Source organism: Salvelinus sp. IW2-2015, linkage group LG6.1, assembly GCF_002910315.2.
Source record: "Salvelinus sp. IW2-2015 linkage group LG6.1, ASM291031v2, whole genome shotgun sequence".
NCBI lineage: Eukaryota > Metazoa > Chordata > Actinopteri > Salmoniformes > Salmonidae > Salvelinus > Salvelinus sp. IW2-2015.
The window spans coordinates 1,283,830-1,299,612 of NC_036845.1; the positions used below are offsets into that span (position 1 = coordinate 1,283,830).

The 15,783-nt window shown below is 43.5% G+C and overlaps 3 protein-coding genes across 3 annotated transcripts in view; 1 reads left to right on the plus strand and 2 right to left on the minus strand.

Moving 5' to 3' along the window:
* Positions 1–1,672: 1,672 nt before the first annotated feature.
* Positions 1,673–7,989, minus strand: LOC139027814 (toll-like receptor 13). Its single transcript, XM_070443782.1, has 3 exons — positions 7,967–7,989; positions 5,929–6,065; positions 1,673–1,980 (listed from the first exon to the last, which is right to left on the minus strand). Exons 1-3 carry the CDS (start codon positions 7,987–7,989, stop codon positions 1,673–1,675), a joined length of 468 nt encoding a protein of 155 aa, XP_070299883.1.
* A 110-nt stretch (positions 7,990–8,099) lies between these two features.
* On the minus strand, positions 8,100–13,003 carry cnfn (cornifelin). Its single transcript, XM_023988688.2, has 4 exons — positions 12,916–13,003; positions 12,657–12,788; positions 12,316–12,452; positions 8,100–8,771 (listed from the first exon to the last, which is right to left on the minus strand). The coding sequence occupies exons 2-4, from the start codon at positions 12,784–12,786 to the stop codon at positions 8,682–8,684; spliced, it is 357 nt and encodes a 118-aa protein (XP_023844456.1). The 5' UTR covers positions 12,787–12,788; positions 12,916–13,003; the 3' UTR covers positions 8,100–8,681.
* A 420-nt stretch (positions 13,004–13,423) lies between these two features.
* Positions 13,424–15,783, plus strand: part of LOC111964851 (C-X-C chemokine receptor type 3-2) — a 31,743-nt gene continuing 29,383 nt past the window's right edge. Inside the window, exon 1 of the mRNA XM_023988685.2 lies at positions 13,424–13,587. The gene's annotated coding sequence lies outside the window, so the exon portion shown is untranslated. The remainder of the gene's footprint in view (positions 13,588–15,783) is intronic.

The following is a 15,783-nucleotide window of genomic DNA, read 5'->3' on the forward strand; positions in this document are numbered from 1 at the left end:
GTGCAATGTTTCGGCTATATGCTATGTTGATGAGTGAGTATTTTCCAAATGCATACCATCAAGTCTAATTGTTTACAATTACAACTGACTTGATGTTTTATTGCTCTGTTGAATAGCGTCAGGCCATATGATTGGCAGGAAGACAAATTGCCAGCCAGGAAATGTTTGCATTTTTACAAATATTTTGAAATCTTTTCTTTCATATGTTTTCCATACTCTAAAACTACTTACAGCCTGGACAATGAAAACACAATTATGCTGTGGAAAAGTAACAGCAGCAGATTGTATTTTTTGTTGTATGAATACTTCTAATTGAAACGTGTGTATGAAAAAACATATAGAAACACTATAAAATAAAATGGATTGCATAACTTATACAGTATGCTGTTTACAGACAGCTACAGTGAGAACTTTGGCAGAACAAAATATCCACAAATGTGTCCCTCAGGTTTTTTTTGCCACTGGGCCTACTCAAAGTATATTTTTAATTATTTTTGACAAGCAGAATTCTTTATCACAGATGATCAAAGACATAAATCAGCATGAATGCGTTATGCAGAGGATTGTCTGCTGTCCATGGGAAGATCTCAATTGCATACTCCTCACATCTTCTCTTCTCAGAGGTCCCTCCCCTCTGACCTTTTCCTCTGGGTTTTGAGGAGGAGAGAGGATGCGATTATGTAATTGAGATTCTCACCATTTAAGATGGACCGAATAAAATTAAACCTGTGAATATAATACTGTACATAGTAACGCACTATTTTATAATCAAATCTAATAATAGATCATTCATTTATTTGTTTTATTTTGTGCATTCCTCATTGAGAAAGTGATATTTACCAACAAGAAGTATACTTATAGAATATGTAAATTAACTTTGCAACATGATTTGTCTGATCATCCTATTTCTCCTGTCCATATCCATTTTCCTGTAATACATACAGTATTACAATATTATTAAGTACTGATCACAGCAGGATTAAGTGGGTTTTGTCCATTACAAAAGCTGGATTTCAAGCAAGTAGAATGTTGTGGTAATGAAGGCACTTTCACAAGATATTCAGTTCCTCTCTGGCTTTGTATGTGTGTGGGTAGGCATAATTTCAGTACTTTTCTACATTGAACTTAGTTTCATATCCTGGAATCAGGCTGTTGCCAGGGCAAAGTGTGTCCTCTAACCATTTCCTTTAGTCATTAAGTAATAGATCTCATCTGTCAGTGTATTACATTTTGAGCCAGTGATATAATTATTATAGAATATTTAAATTAACTTTGCAACATGATTTGTCAGGGTACGTCTCATCAATTTAATACCCATTTCCATTTCCCTCTACATCTTTTAAATGTACACACAGTATTACAATATTATTAAGTACTGATCACGACAGGATTAAGTTTGTTTGCCATGAGAGCAAATTAAAAAAAGAAACAAATTATGACTAGCTTATTATAGCAATCGATCAAAGCAAGTAGAACATCATTGTACTGAGGGCACATTTACAAAATATTCAGTTCCTCTCTCTGTGTATGTGTGCCTCATTTTAGTACTTTTACAACATTGAACTTTGTTTCATATCCAGGAATCAGGCTGCTGCTAGGGCAAAGTGTGTCCTCTAACCCTTTCCTAAAGGCATTAAGTAATACTTAGCATCATCGTCGGTGGCTGAATTAACTATTTTTCCCACAGCTGCCAACAGCTGCCAGCTGCCAACAGCTGCCTTTCAGCGATAGGGTCCAGGAATATGAGCAGGAGCACGTCCTGGAGCTTGAGGAAGAGCCTGTAGCTGGCCAGCTGGATCTCCAGGGAGCACCACTCGCTGCACAGGAAATTCCTACTAACCACGCAGATGGTCTTGCGGCTGCTGTACACGGCGGAGACGATGTTGTCCACAATGTTGCGGCCCAGCTCAAAGTCACGGTGGTGCAGGCACAGCCGGAAAGAGGCTCCGTTGCCCTCCAGGTTGGGAAGTAGCTGGTCTACTAAGCGGGATTATAGTCAGCAGTAAAATCACAGTGGTTGTGGTGGTTAAAGGTACTCTCCCAGGTCAGGTAGAAGACATTGGTGTCAAAGTTGTGTATGGTTTGTTGGAGTTTTTTTCTGGGCAATGTAGTTAATAGAGTAAGACTAACTGGACTCTCTGGTTTGTGAAAGTCCAGTATCGAAGATCGCTGTTGAGGCAGGTACAACTAAGAGGAATATTACGCAGAGCCTCCAGCACATTCACATCTAAGGATTGCATTATGAGTTGTCCAAGGAGAGGAAAGTCAAGTTGGTCAGATCGTCAAAAGTGTCTGCTGCGAGTTGTAGGGTCTTCACATTTGGTGTGTGGTGGAAAGCAAAGAGTTGACTTTGAGTATGCGATTTGTAATGGTTGCTCAGATCTGTCAGATTTGGGAACGAGAGGTTCTGTCTGTTGCAGACATTGGGGAGGTGAGGTGGTTTTTTTCTTTGGTGAACTTCTTGATTTGATCATGTTCTTTGAGAAAGTGGAGGCATCTTACCTTCCTCAACTGGTTGAATAAAGATCCGATAAACCTCGGATTGGTGGACAGTTGGAAAGTGTGTTCTTCCGCAATGACAGTATCCCATTGGTTTCTAGACACAGCTTTTTAAAAATGTGACCTTTGTACTCAAAAGGCTGCTAACTCCATGAGCAGATTGTCAGTCTTCAACCCCATACCAGAGAAGTCTATGTTCCTAGCTCTAACATTGCTGACGTTCAAAAGCTCTGGCACTGTGACATTGGTTGAATGCGAACGCATGTAGTTTAGCTTCCGCAAGTCCAGACCTTGAAACGCCCTCGAAGGGAGCGTGTCATTGTAGGAGAGATCCAGCAGTAGTACTGGCTGGGAAGCCCCACTCACATGCTAAAGTGACCAGTTTGTTTTTACAGAGATAGAGGGTGGTGAGGGACTCCGGTAGGTCTGTATGGTTAGAATGATGGAGAGATGTTAGATAGTTATTGCACAGGTCTAGTTTTGTCAGCTTCGTTAAGTGAGTCACAGATTCTGCCACCGCAGAGAAGTTGTTCAGGTAGTTCTGCCGTAATATGATTGTAGAGCGTGGAGAAAATAAGTGGAGGGAGCATAATCAGTGAGTTATTATTTAGTGACAGGTTGACAAGTTTCTTGAGGTCTTGAAATACAGAGGAGCTGAGATTTGATATTTTGTTCAGATCATATTTTGGAATGCCTGGTTGTCTATGGTCTCCAGATGGTTATTGTCAACCTGAAGCGTTCTGAGTGTTGGAAGGTGGTCAAAGGTATTTACATTACATCTTTTAGCCCGGCCATGTTGTCTGACGTGTGCAGCAGGAAAGGGAAAAGGTGAGTAATGTTCTACAAGGGAAAATAAACGTGTTATTTTTGTTTCTTTAAATGAGTTAGACTCCTATATTCTCCATGGGTATGCATGCCAACAAGACAGCTCAATTGGGAAGGGAAAAACACATTTTAGTGACTTTACAATACATTTCTCAGTGACTTCATTGGAAAATAAAAAAAGAACTGTGCCATTGTTAATTGTTAGTTCTCTTGCGGCTTTATGTTCCTCTTTTCCATTAGGTATTTTCCTTCACCATATCATGATACACCTCAACCTCACCTCAGACATCTCCCAATGATGTCTTTGTAAGTTGGACAAAGATCACAGTTTTGTTTTTAAATAATTTWWAAAAAAATGTTATTGTTTTATGGACAGTGATAGTCGAAGATGTAGAGGGGAAGCAGATACAGAGGGAGACAGAGAGGACGGGTTGAGAGGGAATTGTATCCACATCACCAGGGGTATATGTGGTCCAGTGTCTTGGGGGCTAACCACTACACCAGACTGCCACAGTTTGGTGGCATGTAATTTTAGTGTGTACATTATATTGTAATTATAGTTTATGTAATTATAGTGTACAGTATATAGTGTTTAAAAATATTTCACTTTAGTCAATTCGTGAAGTGAATTGAAATTCCAATTACATCATTATACTTGCATCATTCAAAGGGTATGAATGGTACATTTATATTGCACATTTCCATTTACAGTATGTTTACATACACCTTAGCCAAATACATTTAAACTCAGTTTTTCACATTTCCTGACATGTAATCCTACTAAATATTCCCCGTCTTAGGTCAGTTAGGATCACCACTTTATTTTAAGAATGTGAAATGTCAGAATAATAGTAGAGAGAACGATTTATTTCAGCTTTTATTTCTTTCATCACAGTCCCAGTGGGTCAGAAGTTTACATACACTCAATTAGTATTTGGGTAGCATTGCCTTTAAATTGTTTATCTTGGGTCAAACATTTTGGGTAGCCTTCCACAAGCTTCCCACAATAAGTTGGGTGAATTTCTGCCCATTCCTCCTGACAGTGCTGGTGTAACTGAGTCAGGTTTTTAAGCCTCTTTGCTCACACATGCTTTTTCAGTTCTGCCCACAAATTTTCTATAGGATTGAGGTCAGGGCTTTGTGATGGCCCCTCCAATACCTTGACTTTGTTGTCCTTAAGCCATTTTGCCACAACTTTGGAAGTATGCTTGGGGTCATTGTCCATTTGGAAGACCCAGCATTGGCTTCTTCCTTGCTGAGCGGCCTTTCAGGTTATGTCGATATAGGACTTGTTTTACTGTGGATATAGATAATTTCATACCTGTTTCCTCCAGCATCTTCACAAGGTCCTTTGCTGTTCTCGCACCAAAGTAGGTTCATCTCTAGGAGACAGAACACGTCTCCTTCCTGAGCGGTATGACGACTGTGTGGTCCCATGGTGTTTATACTTGAGTACTATTGTTTGAATAGATGAACTTGGTACCTTCAGGCGTTTGGAAATTGCTCCCAAGTATGAACCAGACTTGTGGAGGTCTACAATTTATTTCCTGAGGTCTTGGCTGATTTCTTTTGATTTTCCCATGATGTCAAGCAAAGAGGCACTGAGTTTGAAGGTAGGCCTTGAAATACACCCACAAGTACACCTCCAGTTAACTAAAATAATGTCAATTAGCCTATCAGAAGCTTCTAAAGCCATGACATCATTTTCTGGAATTTTCCAAGCCGTTTAAAGGCACAGTCAACTTAGTGTATGTGAACTTCTGACCCACTGGAATTGTGATACAGTGAATTATAAGTGAAATAATCTGTCTGTAAACAATTGTTGGGAAAAATAATGGTGTCATGCACAAAGTAGATGTCCTAACCGACTTGCCAAAACTATAGTTTGTTAACAAGAATTGTGTGGAGTGGTTGAAAAACGAGTTTTAATGACTCCAACCTAAGTGTATGTAAACTTCCAACTTCAACTGTACATGAAGGTAGAGTTATTAAAGTGACTATGGTGTAAAGACGGGGGGGGGGGGGGCAATGCAAATAGTCTGGGTAGCCATTTGACTAGATGTCCAGGAGTCTTATGGCTTGGGGGAAGAAGCTGTTTAGAAGCCTCTTGGACCTAGACTTGGCTGTGCGGTAGCAGGGAGTATAGTCTATGACTAGGGTGGCTGGAGTCTTTGACAATTTTTAGGGCCTTCCTCTGACACAGCCTGGTGTAGAGGTCCTGGATGGCAGGAAGCTTGGCCCCAGTGAAGTACTGGGCAGTTCGTACTACCCTCTGTAGTGCTTTGCGGTCGGAGGCCAAGCAGTTGCCATACCAGGCAGTGATGCAACCAGTCAGGATGCGCTCTATGGTGCAGATGTAGAACCTTTTGAGGATCTGAGGACCCATGCCAAATCTTTTCAGTCTCCTGAGGGGGAATATGTTTTGTCGTGCCCTCTTCACAACTGTCTTGGTGTGCTTGAACCATGTTAGTTTGTTGGTAATGTGGACACCAAGGAAGTTGAAGCTCTCAACCTGCTCCACTGCAGCCCCGTTGATGAGAATGGGGGCGTGCTCTGTCCTCTTTTTCTTGTAGTCCACAAATATCTCCTTTGTCTTGATCACACTGAGGAAGAGGTTGTTGTCCTGGCACCACACGGCCAGGTCTCTAATCTCCTCCCTATACGCGGTCTCGTCGTTGGCGGTGATCAGGCCTACCACTGTTGTGTCATCGGCAAATTTAATGATGGTGTTGGAGTCGTGCCTGGCCGTACAGTCATGAGTGAACAGGGAGTACAGGAGGGGACTGAGCACGTGCCCCTTCACATTAATTATTCGAATATTACTTACTATTCTGTATTTATATCAGTTTTGTAGTGGTAAAAAAAAATAACGGTGATGGGTAAACTATAATATCCAGTGGGCGATGGAGATAAGACAAACAAACATCGATATAAACAAAAACGTATTACATTTTTAGAACTGTATTGTTAGCATGTTGATTGCATTTTAAATAGGCCTATAGGGAAGATAGGCCATGTGGATATGTTCATATTTAAATAAATCTCCTTTTTTAAAGTTCTTAACTTGTTCGATAAGATTAGTACAGATTTTCTCAGGAGACCCCACATGGGGCCCCACCCCAAGTTTGGGAACCACTGTACAAACCTCTCTCTCTCTTCTGCTTCCTTCTGCATGCATTGCAGCCTGCCTCAGCCTCACCACTGACGCTTCTATCACACCAACAGCGTTTTTGCATTTTGKACCAGAATTACATTCATTTCCAATGAAACGCTGCTTTTGCCTTGCAGCATTGTGCGTTCGTTCGGTGTGGTGCTATCGAACGTATGCTCAAACTGTATGTGTAGACGGCTTGACAGAAATTGGGTGAATGTTTAACTTTTGTTGCATACATATCCAGATGATGCTGCATACTACGGTGTATTCGAAGCGTGAGAGCTACATCACGGGTCTGTCTCAGTAGCCTCCTCTCTGTAAAGCAAAGTTATTGTGAGAATTTAGTAGTTTATTTTTTGCTCAGTTTAGGCACTGTTTAAAGCTGCAATATGTAACTTTTTGGGCCACCCGATCAAATTCACATAGAAATGTGATTTGTAGTTGTATACACCAGCTTAAAACAGCTGGAAATAMAATATTTTGGTTATTTGGTTTTCGGCACAACACCTGCTCTGAGCTGGGGTAGTCCGTTTCATGTCTCAGGCCCTCCGCCTGTGCCGCGTGAGGGCGGAGTTGGCCGTTTGAGGGAGTGGTGAATGTGCTGCTAAAAAGGACAAATCCGAGGGACACAAGCAAACATAACGAACAAACCACTGTTAATGATTCCACTTGTTCACAAAGGCAGGCGTGATTAGAACTCTGTCAGATCAAGAAGATAAATAAGCCTTCTGAGCTTTGATCGACGCTGGAAGCAATATTTAGAAGTTGAACAATCACTTATTTTCTTTATTGTGTACAAATTATATATTTTATTATTATTTTCAAATTAGAAAAAATGACCGAGGTCCGGACCTCGGTGTCGTCATATGTAGTTATGTGTTACTGGCTTTGGTTTTTCCATTTATATATGTCGAGGTTGGACGTTAGCCCGTGGGGCGCACCGATTTGGGTCACCTCGTTAGTCAGTATGTGTTACACCTAAGCTGGTTTGTCATCTCGTTCTTGGGAAGGTGTTTCACCCGTGCTAGCCCTGGTGCTATTTAAGAGTGGCTGGCCCAGTGCTCCAATTGTCTTGAGAGACGTTGAGGGTTAACGCCTTTAGTTGGCTCTACCTATTTGATTTCTATACAAACAATCCTTTAACTGATCTTCCCTGTTTTTGATTTGGTCCACTTTTTGGTTTGCTTCCTTTAAGTTTGGTGTGGGTTTTTCTTTTCTTTACCTCTTCTTGGCCAATTTTTGTGGCTGCTCATGGTGGATGTTTTTTTAGGTCCTATTTGTTGCTAGTCAACTTTCAGTGGACCCCACCTGCATAATCTACAACTTTCATTAACCTATCATAATCCATCATAACATAATTTGATTATGAGTTATCAAATACTTTTGTTCTTTTTAGGTTAAGAGAGTCTAAATATAACATTAAAATAAAGCAAAATCATATCTGAAGTCCCATATAATCTTAATCAAAAGCCTCCAGCCCCGCTTTACCTGTGCTCTGAGGGCTGTGTCATGTTGGTCCTTTCTGCTACATTATGAAAGTGTGTCTCTTAATACTTGATTAATGACTGACACGATTTTCACTTTGGTTGTACAGAAAGAGGAAGAAAATATACAACTGACCTGAAGTCATGGGACACATTCAATTGAAAGTTGCTCTCCATTTATTGTTCTTTATTTACATCGAGAGGGAGATGAAAACCCAGGGACTCCAGTCAAGAATGTGTCAAAAAAAGCTTTGGTAGAAAAGCACATTCTTGACTTTTCTACCCCTGGATTTTCCTCTCCATCTCCATGGAAATGAAAAAAAGTGGAGAACAACTTTAATTTGAATGTGAAAATTGTGCTTTATTGAAATCCGAAACATCTCAATCATTTTCAGACAAGAAAATACACACCATTGGATCATGATCCAAAACACCACTATATAAAGTACCTCATAGTAGTAAACTATAATGTATAGTTTAAGCTACGGTTCTTTAGTAGTATAATGGTATTATAAGAGTATTACACAGCTCATAATAAATATAGGATGGACTGGCCACAGTCAAGGCAATACTTCAACAAAGTTGTGTACAAAGCAAAGGATATTCCAACCAGGCTGTGACATCGTACCTGTGACGTCAGAAGGCACACAGTGTTTTTTCCCCCATGACTGGATGCATGATTGTCATTAAGCCTGTCCCTATTCCCCTCATTTAACCGATCAGCCTCTCATCTTCTGCTCCCTGGCCATCTGACAGAGTCCGCAGAAAGGCAGGCAGGTCATGACTACCCAGTCATCACACACGGAACCCTGAGTAAAAACATAAAAGGTTAACATGTCAAGCATAACATAAACACTATGACAACACTTATAGGTAGGGCCTTGACTTTTGCTTGACCACATGACCTGAAAAGTAAAATCTTAGTCAGGTCGCAGTTAGGCTATAAATAGGGTCAGAGTTTTTCTTGGTCGGGTCATGTTGTCAGGAAAAACTCCTGACCCTATTACAAGGGAGTTCTATAAAGGAGGGTGGAGAGAGAACAGGGGGGGGGGGGGACCCATAAGATTGACTTGTCTAAACTCTCATCTCTTTGCATTMTTTTTTTCACCATCTTTTTTTGCATTCTATGGTCTGCAGTAGAAAAACAGAATGAAAACACCCAGTTGTGGCTAACTGTAAACTTGCACATCCTTGACTGCATTGTTTTTTAATACGAATAGCCAACTGTTGACTCCTTCAGTCTTCACTACTAGACTAAGGCCAGTATTCAATTAAATCGGAGGTTATATGCATTGCATCTCAGGCAATGTTCCTGTGTTCACAGAGATCGCACTCACGGTAAATGCTACATATATTGTCTCAATTGGATTGCCTTTAAAAAACGTAATGCCTATCAACCCGAGATCGGATTGATTCCCAGCCTTACACTATATACTATACTCGCTAACATTCAGTTAGAGTGATAAAGGAAATATTTAAATACTCTTTGAGGAGGCTTAGAATTGTATTAGTTCCCAGGTTGTATTAGTTCTCCAGGTTCCCTCGGAGAGTTCATCAATGAGCTTGATGCCTTGATAAGCTCCTTTCCTGAGGACGGCTCACCTCTCACAGTTCTGGGCGACTTTAACCTCCCCACGTCTACCTTTGACTCATTCCTCTCTGCCTCCTTCTTTCCACTCCTCTCCTCTTTTGACCTCACCCTCTCACCTTCCCCCCCTACTCACAAGGCAGGCAATACGCTCGACCTCATCTTTACTAGATGCTGTTCTTCCACTAACCTCATTGCAACTCCCCTCCAAGTCTCCGACCACTACCTTGTATCCTTTTCCCTCTCGCTCTGCATCCAACGAGCGTGCCCACACTGCCCCTACTCGATGGTATCGCGCCTCCCAACCGTCGCTCTCTCTCCCCCGCTACCCTCTAAACTCTGGTCCATACCACGGGATGCGTGCTGCAATGCCCGTGTGCGTCGAAACCTTCTCGCAAACCTAGTCTCCCTGATTCTGCGCTCGCTCAAAGTCACCCTCCTCGTGCACGCCCGTAGCTGACAGTCAACAAGTTGTGAGTTCTCTAGCCAACCCTATAAACCTCCAGGCACGGCCGCTTTCCAATCCCCCTCCCGCTGCCGTTGCTGCGAACGACTCATCTATGCGAGCTACTACATGAGACAGGGCTTTCCGGAGCATGATAGAAGTGGCTTCTCAGAGCTCAGCGAGAGAGAGATATCAGAAAGGAAACTCGCTCTACCCCTCGGACCTGGCATCCTTTCTACTCCCTCCTCCTCACATTTTCCTCTTCTGTCTCTGCTGCTAAAAGCCATGCCCTCTTCTACCACTCTAAATTCCAAGCATCTGCCTCTAACCCTAGGAAGCTCTTTGCCACGCTCTCCTCCTCCTGAAGTTCCTCCTCCCCCCCCCCCGCCCCCCCCCCCCCCTCCTCCCTCTCTGCACAGATGACTCGTCAACCATTTTGAAAAAGAAAGGTCGACGACATCCGATCCTCGTTTGCTAAGTCAAACGACACCGCTGGTTCTGCTCACACTGCCCTACCCTGTGCTCTGACCTCTTTCTCCCCTCTCTCTCCAGATGAAATCTCGCGTCTTGTGACGCCGCCGCCCCAACAACCTGCCCGCTTGACCCTATCCCCTCCTTCCTTCTCCAGACCATTTCCGAGACCTTCTCCCTTACCTCACCTCGCTCATCAACCATCCCTGACCGCTGGCTACGTCCCTTCCGTCTTCAAGAGACGAGAGTTGCACCCCTTCTGAAAAAACCTACACTCGATCCCTCCGATGTCAACAACTACAGACCAGTATCCCTTCTTTCTTTTCTCTCCAAAACTCTTGAACGTGCCGTCCTTGGCCAGCTCTCCCGCTATCTCTCTCAGAATGACCTTCTTGATCCAAATCAGTCAGGTTTCAAGACTAGTCATTCAACTTGAGAACTGCTCTTCTCTGTATCACGGAGCGCTCCGCATGCTAAAGCTAACTCTCTCTCCTCTGCTCCATCCTTCTAGACCTATCGGCTGCCTTCGATACTGTGAACCATCAGATCCTCCTTCTCACCCTCTTCCGAGTTGGGCATCTCCGGCGCGGCCCACGCTTTGGATTGCGTCCTACCTGACAGGGCGCTCCTACCAGTGGCGTGGCGAGAATCTGTCTCCTCACCACGTGCTCTCACCACTGGGTTGTCCCCAGGCTCTGTTCTAGCCCTCTCCTATTCTCGCTATACACCAAGTCACTTGGCTCTGTCATAACCTCACATGGTCTCTCCTATCATTGCTATGCAGACGACACACAACTAATCTTCTCCTTCCCCCTTCTGATGACCAGGTGGCGAATCGCATCTCTGCATGTCTGGCAGACATATCAGTGTGGATGACGGTCACCACCTCAAGCTGAACCTCGGCAAGACGGAGCTGCTCTCCTCCCGGGGAAGGACTGCCCGTTCCATGATCTCGCCATCACGGTTGACAACTCCATTGTGTCCTCCTCCCAGAGCGCGTAAGAACCTTGGCGTGATCCTGGACAACACCCTTGTCGTCTCAACTAACATCAAGGCTGGCCCTTCCTGTAGGTTCATGCTCTACAAACATCCGCAGAGTACGACCCTGCCTCACACAGGAAGCGGCGCAGGGTCCTAATCCAGGCACTTTGTCACTCCCGTCTGGATTACTGCAACTCGCTGTGTGTGGGCTCCCTGCCTGTGCCATTAAACCCCTACAACTCATCCAGAACGCCGCAGCCCGTCTGGTGTTCAACCTTCCCAAGTTCTCTCACGTCACCCCGCTCCTCCCGCTCTCTCCACTGGCTTCCAGTTGAAGCTCGCATCCGCTACAAGACCATGGTGCTTGCCTACGGAGCTGTGAGGGAACGGCACCTCAGTACCTCCAGGCTCTGATCAGGCCCTACACCCAAACAAGGCACTGCGTTCATCCACCTCTGCCTGCTCGCCTCCCTACCACTGAGGAAGTACAGTTCCCGCTCAGCCCAGTCAAAACTGTTCGCTGCTCTGGCCCCCAATGGTGGAACAAACTCCCTCACGACGCCAGGACAGCGGAGTCAATCACCACCTTCCGGAGACACCTGAAACCCCACCTCTTTTAAGGAATACCTAGGATAGGATAAAGTAATCCTTCTCACCCCCCCCCCCCCCCCTTAAAAAGATTTAGATGCACTATTGTAAAGTGGCTGTTCCACTGGATGTCATAAGGTGAACGCACCAATTTGTAAGTCGCTCTGGATAAGAGCGTCTGCTAAATGACTTAAATGTAAATGTAATGTAATGTATTTTTCCCATTATATTTAAGTCCTGGACATAGGGTTTGTATTGAGGATGTAGTAGGGTCACTCACAGGGATGCGGTATTTGCTGCGGATGCTTGTCCTCAGGGCGATCAAGGCTCCAGGGAGGAAAGGCACACAGCAACTGTCCCCATTGTCCTGTGCAACCTTACAGCCCAGGATACAGGGCACGAAGGTCGCACACAGACCTGGAAGAAAAAACATTAAAGTCACACACTGTCTCCACCATTAATTGTTGGTGTGGCCGTTTGAGTGGTCATCACGGTTACATTAGTTGTGCAGAACTCCTGATACCGAGTAACCTCACCCAGTCTATGGATTTTTAAACAGTGTACTCAACACAATGCAAACATTGTGCTTGCATAATTTTACACACACAGAGGGGGACTCACAGATGCCGCAGTCATCGCAGCAGTCACAAACGTTGGAGCTCCAATCTGAAGACCCAGAGGAGGTCACGGTGTAGTTGTTGATGGTGACCTGAGGCTGGGAGCTGATCACCATCTCACTCTGATAAGCCATTACTATCAGAGAGACGAAGAAGAAGTTTGGACAAAGTTCTACATCCGTTTACACCTCCACACACTGATACCATTCAATATTCATATTCAAAGCCGACTAGAGTCCCAATGGTTATCTCCTGCCACTTACCTGCTGGTGCTCAATCCCTGTCAGTCTCCACTGGGGCCTTAGATATCCTGGGTGAGCTTTGGGAAAAGCTGTGAATGGGAGCGCCACGGGGGCCCTTTGCTCTTATACCCATGATGACATCATCATATGGTGACAGTGCCATTTCCATGGAATATGACGAGACGAAGAGTACCTGCGTTCTGCCCACCCATTTGGAACTGTAGGAACACCTCATAAAGAGAAATGTCAAATGTTTGGTTTCTGGGCGTAGAAGTTTCAGTCCTTTCAAAAGTCAACCTCTTTATTTGCTTGTTGTTATCAGTATGGTAAATGGAACAAAGCAGGAACATAGTGCGGCACCTTGTACTTCAGCCACTCAGGTGTGTGCATGTGCGTGTTTGTGTGTTTAATGATGAATGTACAAGCCAAGTTTGTGTTGTGTACACTCTCTTAAAAAATACATAGACTGGGTGAGGATAATCAAGACCAGCAGTTCTGTACATCTAATGCAAGAGTGATGGCCATTAACAGACTCAACGGCCCCATCCAATATCAGAAATTGAACAAATGATCAGGGATACAACACTACTGACAGGGCATTTTGGGGGGCCCTAAGGGAGATTTGGTTGGGGGGCCACCTACATCGCGGCAAAACATTTTAGTGACCCCCCTCTTGATGGCGGAGAGACAAATGTAAGTTTGAAAGTTTATTTCCTGCAATTCCACACATTTTGCCATGGGGGGAAGATAATTGTTTTGCAATTTTGTAACAAAATTCATGCAATTGTCTCATGGGGCAGAGGTTAAATAAATTCTGTTTTACAGGTAATTTCATTCAATTCTACCCATTTTGGCATGGGGTGGAGAGACATTTTTACAGTTTTAAAGAGAATTTCCTGCAATTCTACACATTTTGCCATGACTTATGCCATATTAATATGATATCTGAGTGAGAATGACAGAACATATATGGGGTCTCCCTGGCTATTGACATTTGTGTGGTAGCTGTAAAGAAAACAATCATCTTCACAATTAAATCTCATACTACCCACTGAGGTCATTTTGACCAGGAGGCATATTTTTTTATCATAGCCCAAAGGCTATCATAGCCCATTCAGTTCTTCAAAATATTCATGACTTTGTCAATCAATTTATCAATCGATTAGGCCTACTTCTAGGATGCCTTTTAAATTCAGAAAGGAGTTTCACGAAATGTCCATTTGATACCTTTCTGTTTTCTCAATGAAATTCAAATCAGCATTGGAAAAAGGCTCAAGTTTAAATTTGTTCAGCCTGAGCGAGTCTGACCACAAGTCGGAGACCACTATGATGACACACCAAATGGGTTTGATGGATTGCGGGAAAAGAGCAGGAATAGGCTTGTAGGCTACAGTCCAAGCTACTGTATATCTTCCAATGGTGCGACTGCTGTTGGTATCCAAAGATGATCCAASTTGAATAAACGCTTGGAGGTAAAGAAGACAACAGTGGTGTAGCCACGGGGATACGGATATTGCTTATTGATATCTACATAGCGCATTGATGTGAATCACACTTCTGCTCGCATTTAACGTTTTGCACTTTACAGATTGTGGTTGTTGTGGATGGCTTTTCACAAATTTAGACTATATGTGTATTTTAACCCAATAATGGTTGAATTGAAGAAGTTTAAACTGCCTATCAAGCTTGTTTTTGCGACCAGTGGAGAGTCAGTGAAAAATAAGCTCTTAAAGCAGCTGCCTAGTGCGGACCACAGTCTTTGGAAAACAAGTTTGAGGGAGTTCCTGGTGTTGTGCTCCATACTGTCAAAAATTACTTTAATTTAAGAAGACCACGAGTGGGGCTTTTATTGCTTAATCTACAGTAATTCGTGCTGATTTTGAAAAAAAACATGTCATAGGCCTACACTGTATAAACAGAAAGACTTAAAACACCATGATTGTGTAGTGAAAGTAGTTTACCAGGCCCTGCAGCGCCTAGCTCCACTCCCATTCCCCAGGCGCTCTCATTTGTTGACTTCTGTAACTGTAAAAGCCTTGGTTTCATGCATGTTAACATTAGAAGCCTCCTCCCTAAGTTTGTTTTATTCACTGCTTTAGCACACTCTGCCAACCCAGATGTCCTAGCCGTGTCTGAATCCTGGCTTAGGAAGGCCACCAAAAATCGTGAAATTTCCATCTCTAACTATAAAATCTTCCGACAAGATAGAACTGCCAAAGGGGGTGGAGTTGCAATCTACTGCAGAGATAGCCTGCAGAGTTCGGTCATACTATCCAGGTCTGTGCCCAAAAAATTCAAGCTTCTAATTCTAAAAATCCACCTTTCCAGAAACAAGTCTCTCACCGTTGCCGCTTGTTATAGACCACCTTCCGCCCCCAGCTGTGCCCTGGACACCATATGTGAATTGATTGCCCCCCATCTATCTTCAGAGCTCGTACTGTTAGGTGACCTAAACTGAGACATGCTTCACACCCTGGCCATCCTACAATCTAAGCTAGATGCCCTCAATCTCACCCAAATTATCAATGAACCTACCAGGTACAACCCCAAATCCGTAAACACGGGCACCCTCATAGATATCATCCTTACCAACCTGCCCTCTAAATACACCTCTGCTATCTTCAACCAGGATTACAGCGATCAATGCCTCATTTCTTATTTTATTTTTTATTTTACCGTTATTTTACCAGGTAARTTGACTGAGAACACGTTCTCATTTGCAGCAACGACCTGGGGAATAGTTACAGGGGAGAGGAGGGGGATGAATGAGCCAATTGTAAACTGGGGATTATTAGGTGACCGTGATGGTTGAGGGCCAGATTGGGAATTTAGCCAGGACACCGGGGTTAACACCCCTACTCTTACGATAAATGCCATGGGATCTTTAAT

What these genes read in the sequence shown, in the direction of transcription:
- cnfn (XM_023988688.2), bottom strand. Translation starts at nt 12,786, where the DNA reads ATGGCTTATCAGAGTGAGATGGTGATCAGCTCCCAGCCTCAGGTCACC. An exon ending in CTGCGATGACTGCGGCATCT is followed by an intron (nt 12,453 to 12,656) that starts GTGAGTCCCCCT and finishes TTTTTCTTCCAG; the next exon opens with GTCTGTGTGCGACCTTCGTG. An exon ending in GCAGCAAATACCGCATCCCT is followed by an intron (nt 8,772 to 12,315) that starts GTGAGTGACCCT and finishes GTTTTTACTCAG; the next exon opens with GGTTCCGTGTGTGATGACTG.
- LOC139027814 (XM_070443782.1), bottom strand. Translation starts at nt 7,989, where the DNA reads ATGACACAGCCCTCAGAGCACAG. An exon ending in ACACAGCCCTCAGAGCACAG is followed by an intron (nt 6,066 to 7,966) that starts GTAAAGCGGGGC and finishes CTGTACGGCCAG; the next exon opens with GCACGACTCCAACACCATCA. An exon ending in GGACAACAACCTCTTCCTCA is followed by an intron (nt 1,981 to 5,928) that starts GTGTGATCAAGA and finishes AATCCCGCTTAG; the next exon opens with TAGACCAGCTACTTCCCAAC.